Genomic DNA, 12,141 nt, shown 5'->3' on the forward strand with positions numbered 1-12,141 from the left:
GTTGGTGGAGGGTCCCACGTTTTCAACTTGGGTAACAACCAGTATAGTACAGGGTCAGGCAAATCCTCCCTGCCACCTGCTTTTGTAAAGGTCTGAAATAAGGATGTTTTTAATATTTTTTAATGGTTCTATTTAAAAGGGTTATGTAAGTACCTCATTAATATATCAATTGTGCCTGCTGGTGAGCAAAACCTAAAATATTTACTATCTGGTCCTTTAAGAAAAAGTCTGCTGACCCCTCGTATAGTATGAAGAATAAGAGCGTGGGCCCTTGAGTTAGATGACCTGGGTTTGAATCCTGGCTCTGCCACTCACTGGCCATGTGTGCTTGGGCAACTTCCTTAACTGCTCTGTGCTTCAGTTTCTCCATCTGTTTTTAACAAGGGGAGGAGGAGGGAATAAAAATAATAGTACCTGCCTCCTGGTATTATGCTAAGTAGAATAAGTCAGACAGAGAAAGACAAATGCTGTATGTTTTCACTTATATGTGGAATCTAAAAAATAAAACAAATGAATATAACAAAACAGAAACAGACTCACATAAACGGAGAACAAACTAGCAGTCTCCAGAGCAGAGAGGGGTGGGAGGAGGGGCAAAATAGATGAAGGGGATTAAGAGGTACAAGCTACCAGTCATAAAATAAATAAGTCACAAGAATGTAATGTACAGCACAGGGAATATAGTAACTATTTTATAATAACTTTGTATGGTATGTAATCTACAAAAACACTGAATCACTATGTTGTGCACCTGAAACTAATATCGTTAAGTCAACTATACTTTTTTTTTAATTAACTAATTAATTTATTTATTTATTTTTGGCTGCGTTGGGTCTTCATTGCTACATGCGGGCTTTCTCTAGTTGCAGCGAGCAGGGGCTACTCTTTGTTGCTGTGCAAGGGCTTCTCATGGCAGCAGCGTCTCTTGTTGCAGAGCACAGGCTCTAGGTGCGCAGGCTTCACTAGTTGTGGCACACGGGCTTAGTTGCTCCGCCGCATGTGGGATCTTCCCGGACCAGGGCTCGAACCCGTGTCCCCCGCATTGGCAGGAGGATTCTTAACCACTGCGCCACCTGGGAAGCCCCAACTATACTTTAATAAATAAATTTTTTCAAAAGCACCTGCCTCCAGAGCTGCTAAGAGTAAGGCCCTTGGGACTATCCAGGCCCATAGTCAGAACCCAACAAATGTCAACTAGACTTAAAGGTTTTCAGATCATCGTAAGGGTGCTTCTTAGGACTCGCCTTCCCGACAGCATAATCAGAACCAGCGCAGCGTTTATGAACATAAGATGTGCAGCCAGGCTGCTAAGGAGAAAATTCCAGCTCTGCTAACTATTAGTGTGTGACCTTGGGCAAATTCCTTGACTTTTCAGTGTCTCCATTTCCTCAGCTATAAATTCTGACTAGAAACAGGCAGTCATAGGGTTACTGTGAGAATTAAAAGCGTTAGGACGTTGATTCACTTTGTTATAAAGCAGAAACTAACACATCATTGTAAAGCAATTATACTCCAATCAAGATGTTAAAAAAAAAAAGTGTTAGGACATGTCAGACACTTGGAATCATACCTAAAGAAAGCACTCAATCCATATTACTATTATTATCATTTAATATTATAGTATTGTCATTTAGCCTGAAGCCCTGGATTTGCAGGAGAACTGGGTTAAAATGTTAATCTAAGTAGCTGTGGGGACTGAGGGTAGGCAAGCCATTTGAAATCTCGGGAGCCACGATGTCTCTATCTGAAAAACGAGAATAAACATACAAGTCTTATCTTCTTCCAAGGTTGTTGCGAGTCCCAAGTGGCAAGTGCCAGATAAACTGGGAAGTGCTCTCAAGTTTAACAGTCAACGGGCACAGAACAAACCCTAAAGTACGAAGTAACCAAAAGGGCCCCAACTGTGCTCATTGGCCGTTCTACCTCGGTGGAGGGGTTTTACTTACAGAATGTTAAAGCTGAAAGAAGCATTAGAGATCATCTGTCTAGTTCTCTGTGTTTTTATACTTTTCTTTTTTTTTTAGGAGGAAAGCCTCTTTTTTCCTGTACCAAAATCTGACTTTAAAGCCACAAATCTAGAAAGGATAAAAGCAAAGTTGCTATAGTTGAAGGTGGGAGAAATGGAGTGGTGAGAACCTTACCTATTCAGCCTTCCCTAAGTTCCCTAAGGCACTTTTGTGGGGCCCATGGTCCCAGTCTAACAACATCATGGCACAGTGGGAACTGGGGCTCAGATGAGGGTTTTGCCCAACCTAAGGACACACAACTATCTCAAGGCAGAGCCGGATAAGAACCCAGATCTGCTGATGACTAAATTCAATATACACCCCTCCATAAATGTATATGCCCGGAAAAAAAGGCCATTTTTCTGACTATTCTAGGCAATACTCGTGCAAGCTCACACAGCAGGGTCAATCTCAAGGAATTATAAAGTTGGTGGCCCTTGATAGACTGACCTGGAAATAACTCTTCTGCCGGTGCCAACCCCTTTCAGAAACCAGGAATAACAACAGTTTGGTGCCCAAGTATCATCCTAATTTCTGGATGGACGGGAGATGGAGATGCTGTGCTCAACTGGAGAAGCTTGCCGTGGGCTGTGCCCAGTATGATCCCACCAAGAATGGTAAGTGACTATGAATTCCCTTTCTTCTTCGTACAGTGACTGGCCTCTCTCCTAGTAGGAAGGAAAGGCTCTTTGCTTCCCATCACCAGGGGTGTCCAGGATTGAATGCAAAAGTCCACAATTTCAAAATTTTCAGAAGGCAATCATCCGCCTCTACCACCAGTCTGTTGATGTTTTTTCATCTCAAGGCCGATATCTTTTTAACTCCTTGCTACCCAAAGTGTGGTTTTTAGACCAGCGGCATCAACATCACCTGGAAGCTAGTTAGAAATGCAGATACTAGGCCCCCTCCTAGGTCTACTGGATAAGAATTTGTATTTTAACAAGATCCCCAGGAGATCTGTGTGCACAGTAAAGTTTGAATAGCACCACTATACCTTCAAGTTCGGAAATTTGATTGCCACAGTCTACTCAAATCTGAAGTTGTAGAGACAGACCTAGAGATACATAATATTATCTATTACAGTGGCATCATATCACACGTGTTCAATTACACAAGTTGAACTCTATACACTTGGAGGGGGAAGAAAGTAAAACCAAAAAAACGGCTCATTTTACAATGTGGCTTCTCCCTACCTCTACTTACTTGCCCTAGACCTCCACAGTCTCAGAGAAAAGGAGGCCACAGCCTAAATGCAAAGCAAAAACAAAAGATATTGTTTTTTGGCCTTTGAGGTCAAAGACCCAGGTCCTAGAGATTGGAGTGCACCTCGATTTTATCTTATGTGATGACTTTGGGACCTGAACCCCCAGTGAAGGGCAACTCCACTCTGATGCACTTTTACGTACATTATACTCCCATTCCTCATAACCGTCTGGGGTAGATGGTATGATGTTAAAGAAAGAGGAGGCTTGAGGACTTCAATATGCTCCAGGTCGTACAGCGAGGAGGCGCTCTGCAAAGCCACTGTTGACTAGGAATGATGGATCATGTGGATTGTTTGCTTCCGTAGCCCTCTCCTCTCAACCTCTCTTACCCTGCCTAACTTTTCTCATCCATCAGTTTCTTTTTTGCACTAAAACCTAATACCTCAGATTGACAGCCCAAGGCGGATGTGCTAAATGTAACACGTGGCTGGGTTTTCTGCGGCTTCCTGAGTTGCAGCCCCTCTTAGTGCCACTTTAAAAACAACTTCTTCTCACCCTCTACCTTGGGAGAGAAAGTTCAAGGTTACCAGTCCCTTGGCCCAGAAGAATATTTACCTAGTTTTAGAGGTCAGTGATCCCCTGCATTAGCCCTGTGGACCATCCTCATGAAGGCTAGTATCTCATGAAAAAGAAATGGAAGGTTTTACATGAGTGGAATCAACCACAAGAACAGGATGGTGTGGGCTTGCCTCAGTGACTCAAAGCCCTTTCCAAGGCCAGAGTGGTCTCCAAATTCCTGCCAGCACCTTCCTGTAGGTCCTTGGATGGGTCACTTGGCCATCAAGGACCCTAATATCCTCATCTCCAAAATGGAAGGGGAAGTTTTAGGGGTCCTAAGATGAAATATTCTCTAAGCCCATTCCCAATTCTGAAATTCTTTGAATCTGTGTTTCTATTTTGCAATTTCCACCGTGCATGTAGCAGCTGTTCCTATCCAAGGCAGACAGTATTTCCCTCCACTGAGTGGTACACACATGATGGAGGTGGGAGGAACATCTGAATGACTCACCAGAGTAGGACTGGTCATGCTAAGCTCCTCCCCACATGAAGCCAGGGTCTAACCACTGCACCCTGCTGGTGCTCCTGCTTTTGAGTTGCAGTCTACCACCATCTCCTCATCTGAGCCTGTCCTCACTCTCCCTTCCTCTGACTTGGTTTAAATAACGTCATGCACCATAGTTTCGACGGAACTGAGAGCAGACTTTTCAAGAAGCACACTGCACTGTGCACGTAGCACATGATCATCTACTCTGAGTGAAGGCTTGTAGAAGTCCCAGTGTTGGGCACATGTACCATGCAGGGTCTCAGAGCACGGGGTTTCAGGATGAAAAACACCTGGTGTGAGTCCCAGCCCCTTCACGTCCTTGCTCTGTGACTTCATATATGTTACTTAACCTTTCTGAGTCTCTGTGCCTGTCTCCTCATCTGTAAAATGGGGATTATAAGAATAAGTAGCTACTTTGCGGGGTTGTTGGGAGACTCAGTGTGGATGGGGAAAGCTCTTAGCACAGCTGCAGGCACTTAGCGAGCTTGCAATAAATGGTAATTGTGTCTCCGACACTTTCTCATCTGTGGACAGAAGAATCTGAAGCTGAGATAGTATGTGTGTGTCTGTCTGGGAAGTAGCAGAGGTGGTTGAGTTTTAAACAGACTCTGCTATATCCAACCCACAGCAGCACTTACGTCTGCAACCAGAACTGGCCCCGATCTCACCACATACGAACTTCACCCAGAGAGGGAGGAAGAAAGGCAAGAGCAAGCCCAGAGGAAGAAGAAAGAGAGACCAGGCACAGAATGCTCAGGGCTGGAAGCGGCTCAAGTCCACACAGCCTGTGTGTGGTGGAGCTGGGGTTAGGACACCTGGCTCCGGGCTCCGAGCTGAGTGCCGAATAGGAACCATGTTTCCTATTATGTATGTCTCCTTCTTCTTGTTAACTGCACACCCAATACCCAAGCCTGCCCTTGCTTTAGGAGTTAGCACAAGGGTTGGGCTCCAGTGTCAATGTGTGAATCTCTTCTTACTACATCCCTGACACAGGCTGCCCACCTCCAAGTCAACCCCCTGCAGAGATGAGGCGCTCGGCGCCTGCAGATGCAGCCCACTCCCTGTTTACCTCTAATTGTTAAAGAAGTCCTTGAACTGAGCAGAAGCCTGGGCACTGCCTCCCATATCACACATCCTGCCAGACACACAGACACACAACTTAGGTCCGTTGATTCCAGGCTTGACCTTTTTTAGTGCCTCAAAGGAGAAATGCTGAGAGACACAGATGGAGAGATGAAAGGGAAAAGAGAGGGAAAGGGAGAGAAAGAAGAAAGAGACACAGAGAGAAAGAGCCGTGGAGACACAAAGAGATAAACAGAGCGGGGTGTTGGGGTGTTGTCTGGGGGAGTCAGCAAGAACAAATACTCGGAGTCCTTAAGATAACTAACTGAAAGTGGATTCCAGCCCTCTCAACAAGCAGCACGACGACCTCTCACCTCTTCCACCCCTTCCTCAAGCCCACAGGTGCATCAGGAAACCAGTGAGTCCCTGTCCCCCTGAGTCACCAATTCCAAGTCTTGGTTTAACAGGTGGACGTGCCTTTGTGGAAGGCTCCGTGCCCACTGGGAAGGACACACACTGAGAACCGCTGTCAGCCCCTTTGGGCGAGGCTTTTCCTGGGGATACAGGCAGAGGGGCCCAGATATTGGCTTCTGGAAGTCTCTGGTGTCTCCTGGAAAACAAGATTGGGAACGAGCAGGCTGAAGGAGAAAAAACCCAGGCCCTGTGTCTCATCCTCCCCTCCTGCTGTTCTCTTTGGGGCCCCTTTTCTCTGAAAAGCCCCCTGATGCTCACCTTTAGTTGGGCACATTCGGTTTCATACTCATTTTCTTTTTCTGTTTTTCTCGTTTCAGCTTCAAAGAAGCCTCTTCCTCCTACTCCTGAAGACAACAGGGTGAGTGAGAGCACGAGGTCCCGGTGCGGTGGGCCAGCGGCCCCGCGGGCTACAGCTCTGGGGTGGTCCCACTTGCGTTTCCCATCTGCCCAGGTTTCTCAAATGCCGGGCAGATGCAGCAGATTTGTGGTGATGCAGCTGAACTCAACACCATGGGTTTCTCGGGCCTGAATTGTCTCGTGGGTGTGTCCAGGTAAAAGCCGCCAGCTCTTCACCCCGCTGCCTTCACTCGGCAAACACTTATTGGTAACAAACTTTGCAGCCAGGCACCTGACTAGGTTGGGGCATAATAACAGCTCACAGCTATATAAAATGTGTATTTATCCCACCCTTTGACATACAAGCATTTTGGAAGCATACATTTGAGAATACCTTTTATTCTTCAAAGCACATCCACACTTTTACCAGCTATTTTGAAACTCACTATCTTCTCTAGCCACTTCAGAGGGTTATAGTTTTATTCTCGTGTGAAAGCTTGGGAAAGCAAGTCCCACGAGAGGTCCTCCCAAGGCCATCCAGTAACTTAGTAGTCAAGCTAGTAGGATGCAGTTTCTGGTGTGGCGGCCTTGAACTCGAGTGGTGGTTCTCAATGTGTGGTCCATGGACCAGCAGCATTGGCATCACCTGGGAGCTTGTTAGAAATGCAAATTCTCAGGCCCCGCCCCAGACTTACGACATGCAAAATTCTAGGGGAGGAGCCCAGGAATCTGCATTTTAATAAACTTCCGGGTGATCCTGAGGCACACTGGAGTTTGACACACATCGGTCTAATATACTGACTTACAAGACTTAGGTGATATCAAGTCAACTCTCGGGAAGCTATTTAGTCAAGAAGACAAAAAAAAAAAAAAGAAGAAAGATCAACCTAAGCCCTCATTTTATGGTAACAGCAGCACCAATATCCACATTTGAGTAATTGCCCTTTATTCTAGAACCCACTGATTCAGCTTCCTCATGCTTCTTCCTGAAGAATGAGCTCCGCTTTTTCCCTCCAGCCAATATGGTGACATTTCAAAGACTGGCAGCTTCCCCATAAGGGAAGTTCTACGTCGCTCAAAAGCGGGCTGGCTTTCAGATTTGTCATCAGCCACCTTCCTCACAACAGGAAAGAAGTGGACTGAAATTGTAGCAGAAAATGAGCTCTCTCCCTTTTTATTTCATTCATCTTCTAAAGAATATTTCACCATCACCCTGGAAAACATGGTTTGGAATCCCCCTGCCCTGGTTTGTTGGGGGCTCCCCCCACAGTCCCACCTAAACCCACACTTCTGCACCTTAGACTGGTTTGCTCCTGTCTGCTTTTCACTATCAGTGAAGGTGAAAGTCAGAAAACAGGGCCTATCCATCTCCCCTTGGACTCCACCATTTGGCTTCTCAGATTTCTTGGAGGAGAAGCCTCTATACTGCTCTAGCACTCCAACCACAGGGCTTTTGGAATCACAGCTGTAGCTTCAACCATACATCTAAATCCACAGTAACATTTCTTTTATCTTGAATTACTTGAATTCACTTCTCCCTTCGCCTTCATGTTCTGTCTTCTAAGGAGTGATGGCATCTTGAGTTGGCATCTAGAGAAGCTATACTTTTATTTATTTTTTGAAAATAAATTTATTTATTTATTTTTGGCTGCGTTGGGTCTTCGTTGCTACGTGCAGGCTTTCTCTAGTTGCGGTGAGCGGGAGCTACTCTTCGTTGTGGCGCGCAGGCTTCTCATTGCGGTGGCTTCTCTTGTTTCAGAGCACGGGCTGTAGGCGTGTGGGCTCAGTAGCTGTGGCGCACGGGCTTAGTTGCTCTGCGGCATGTGGGATCTTCCCGGACCGGGGATCGAACCCGTGTCCCCTGCATTGGCAGGAGGATTCTTAACCACTATGCCACCAAGGAAGTCCCCATATACGTTTTTATATACAAATATTGGGGCATGACTATACTGGACAACATAATAAAATAAAATGCACCTGTATCTGAATCCTGCTGGATTTGGCAGCTCAAATGCAACTGATACAGGAATGTAGTATCAGTGACTCAAAACTAGTATTACCATCTGTGATACGATTTTCCAAAATGGCAAACAACTCGTGGTCAAGTTCTGAACTAAACAAAGTGTAATCTTCCCTCAATGTAAAGGGTGGTTGCATTCCTAGGAAACCAAGTACTTCGTATAGGGTTGAGGTAGGATCTAGGCTCAGAGTGTTATTGTACATTATTGTTGTAAGCAGGCTGCTCACCACGTGAATGTCTAACAGGACATTGAAAAGTTGTACAGGATGTGGGATGCTGCAGAGAGTTTTGCATCCTTGACCCTCTCCCATTCAGTGCTAGTAGCACACCTCAACCTTTGTGACCTTTGAAACACCGCCATAGATGTCCAAAATGCCCCCTATGGAAAGTTTCCACATGGTTTGAGAACCCTGCTCAGACCTTTCTCTTGATAATAATCAATCAGTTGGGCCTATAATGAGATGAATACCATACCATATCCTTTCTTTATTTTCAGGTGCCCTTGAACAACTCCTTCCTCCACTGGCTCTTAGGGTGAAAGCCTCAGGCCCAACAACTCTTATCTGTAGTTCCCAATGTATCACATCACAAGCTCCACAGATAATCTTGACTTCAAATTCCAATCTGGGCTCAGCTGGGATGACACACTGTATCAGTATGACAATTTTTTTTTTTTTAATCTCCAGTATGTTTATGCCACCGATTGCTTCAATGTACTCAGAGAACTTTTGATTTCCCATCACCGAATCTCATTCTAGCCAGTAATCTCAATCTCTTCCCATGTTTGCTGTCTCACAAAGTCTGCCAACCTGTAGCAGGTGTGCCCACCCTGAACCCTTGTGATTGTTTACAGTCTCCTCTTCACATATCAATATCTCTTCCTAAGAAACGTACTGAAAAGCAGAGACATAAGCAAGAGAGCCCACAAGAGGAACAAGGGGTCCCACATGATATAGTAGAGAAAGCATAAGGCTAATTCAATTGCTAAACTTGGCCACATCCATTTCTCCATCTGGGCCTTAGTTTCCCTATTCTAAACAAAAGAATGGATCAAATGATCTCTCAGAGGCACTCCAGCTCCAATAGTCTATGATTCTATGGATCTGGACAAGCCCACAAATAAAATCAGAAAAGCATGGACTGAATGATTTAGTGTTGACTTCATCCCCTTTGCCAACAATGTGATGCTTCTCGCAGAGAGGCTGTGAATTGTGACATGGTTCAAGGAAAGAAACAAGCAGACTTTTGTGAAAAGCACAGCTGCTGGGAATTCACTGGGGTCAGAATTTACCACATAGAATGGGAGAGGCAATGATCTCCAGGTACTGAATGTCTTTGTGTCCTATTCAGCACCATAAGCCTAACTCATAAAGAAAGCCAACTAGGCAGGCAAATGGCCTCAGCAAATACCCCCAATGGATTGTGGGAACTGGTGTCTGTCCTGGCATGGGTCCAAGAGCAAGTTACAGCTCGGGAACTTGCTGACCTCGTTCCACAGTTTACCTCCTTTCTACATCTTTGTTTGATTTTATTGTGTCCCTCCTCCAGCAGTTACTTCGGGAACCTGAAGAAACCTTGGTCATTGCCTTGTATGACTACCAAACGAATGATCCACAGGAACTCACGCTACAACGCAATGAGGAGTATTACCTGCTGGACAGTTCCGAGATTCACTGGTGGAGAGTTCAGGACAGGAATGGGTAAGGCACCTTCGTGGTTGCTGTCCCAGTTTTTGAGGTGAGGGGGGAACAAAGAAAATACTGGAACGATTGTCCTACCTCTCTCAGCAGGACCACGGCACTGAGTTAGGAGAGGAGAGCAGAGGTAGAAGGAGGAGGAAGGAAGAAGTAGTTGAAAAGGGTCTTTCCCCTTCTCAGAGGTGGCTGGGAGGCAGTCACTTGCTATACTGGCTCCCTGCAGCCCATCAAGCACTCCCAGCCTCCAAACTCATCTAAAAATCTCCTGGGTTCTTCCACTGACATCCACAGTTTGGGAGAATGGCAACTTGGTCCACAAAACACCATTGTTCTTGAGTGTTTAAGTGAGGTTGAAGGTACATCCCATTGTGAGGGTCTTATTTTTGGTGGAAAGAAAAGGTGCGTACAGATGGTGCGGATTGGTGGTTACATTAAGAAGCATCAGGAAAAAAATACTAAAGATTTAGTTAAACCAACAGCCTTTGAACTAGCCATCTGAATGATTCATGGAGAAAATAAAGCTGTGCAAATACAGTTTGCCCACTAAAGGACTTTTGAATGAAAAAAATCTTATGACTCCTTCTCTGATCTGAAATATAGGAAGATTACTGTTATTGACCTTCAGAATGCTCTGGGATGTATATGACTTAGATACTAGTACTTAGTTTAAAGTTATCAGATTCACACTGCTTTATAAGGCTTTATTTTTTTCCTTTAAATATCAGAGGTATTTACCTATGCCCTGGAATAGTCTCCAGAATCATTTCCAGAAGATGATTTCAGTGATTGCCTAAATCCAACATAAAAGTGTGCCATAATTTAGCAAATTCCCTTCTTGGATGCTTAGGTTGTTTCTAATGTTTTGCAAATATTAACAACACTGCAATTAACATCTTTCTATATTAATATTAAGGGTTTAAACATTTTCAGAGTGTGAGGTTATTATTAGTTTAAAAATATTTTAAAAAGAAAAAGAAAACACTCCATCATTGCAACATCTGGATAGCCTATGTCAATGTTTTATAAAAAAAAAAACAACTAACAATAGCGAGGAATATACATAAAAATAAGCCACCCTCCATTTGCCCACACATCAGTCCTAAAAGTATTCATTATTAAGTTACTTGTGCATCCTAAGCAAAAAAGTTATACATATACAAATGCATCCTTTTTTCATTTGCACTAAGGTGGTCCATTCTGGTCTTCACCTTGCTTTTAACCTTTAATGATATATCTTAGAGATATTTTCATATCAGCACATACAAATCTACCTTATTCTTTAAATAATTGCATAGTTTTAGAATGTATGCTTGCGTTATAAATATTTAGACAATATTTTATAGTGGGACATTTAGTTTCCAGGTTGCTCAGTGAAGATCTTGTATTGCTCATGCTTGTGTATCTTGGTAATCTTTTGAAATTTATATATTTTTAAAAAAATTTTTTTTGAAAAAATATTTTTTTCTTTGGGAAAAAAATATATATCTCACAGTTCTAACTATGGAACTGGTGAGTCAGACTATGTGAAGTCTTAATTTTGAAAGATAAATCCCTCAAAAATGTTGCCAAATTCCCACCAACAGGGTATTCGAGTGCCAACACTGGGTATCATTAAACTTAACAAAAAAAAAAAAGGACCAATCGTTGAGTAAAAAAAAAAGAGGTACACAAATATCTTTAGGGTTAAGGCTTTACTTTTCATTTGTATCAAAACTTACATTTTCAAGGCACCTTCTCTTTAAGTAGCCTTATCAACTCAACTGCAGGGGAAGTGAGGGCGAGGTATAAAACAAGATTAGATCAAGAACTGTGATCTTGGAGGCAGTGTCTCTTACTAGCTGAGAACAGACGCCAAAGCCCCTCATCTGGAACCTCTCTCTCTAGTTGACTGGGGGAAACAAACAAGACCAGTCACATTACCTTCTCTTTGCCTGTTATGGGGAGGCCCATAGCAGAAACAGGTTCAAGACTGCCTGGCTCTACAAACACCAGAGGAACTTACTCCGAAATTCATCCCTTCAATCAACTGACATTTCTTTAGCACAACTAGTGTGCCAGGAAATTTCTTCTCCTAGGTCTCCCTTCCCCAAATGACAGTTTACCCTCTGTTCATTGGCCCGTGGAAAGGCTCAACTCTGCACTTCAAAGAGCATCGAAGAGGACACCCCAGAGGCCAATCGGGCATATGGGAATTTCCCCAGTTTGCTTTGTAATAGCCTGGTAAAGCAGGAGGTAC

General features: G+C 44.1%; 2 protein-coding genes across 3 annotated transcripts in view; one reads left to right on the forward strand and one right to left on the reverse strand.

The window, feature by feature from the left end:
* Positions 1–12,141, reverse strand: part of MED7 (mediator complex subunit 7) — a 117,682-nt gene that overhangs the window by 58,165 nt on the left and 47,376 nt on the right. The gene's annotated exons all lie outside the window — the stretch shown is intronic.
* Positions 1–12,141, forward strand: part of ITK (IL2 inducible T cell kinase) — a 63,886-nt gene that overhangs the window by 22,158 nt on the left and 29,587 nt on the right. The window contains exons 4-6 of one of the 2 annotated variants that reach the window (XM_059917591.1): positions 2,495–2,623; positions 6,170–6,210; positions 9,757–9,908. In XM_059917591.1, the coding sequence (XP_059773574.1) occupies positions 2,495–2,623; positions 6,170–6,210; positions 9,757–9,908 (322 nt within the window). Of the gene's footprint in view, positions 1–2,494; positions 2,624–6,169; positions 6,222–9,756; positions 9,909–12,141 lie in introns of both variants that reach the window. The other variant, XM_059917590.1, reaches the window with a different exon arrangement.

This window comes from Balaenoptera ricei, chromosome 3 (genome assembly GCF_028023285.1).
Source record: "Balaenoptera ricei isolate mBalRic1 chromosome 3, mBalRic1.hap2, whole genome shotgun sequence".
In the NCBI taxonomy this organism is placed as follows: Eukaryota; Metazoa; Chordata; class Mammalia; order Artiodactyla; family Balaenopteridae; genus Balaenoptera; species Balaenoptera ricei.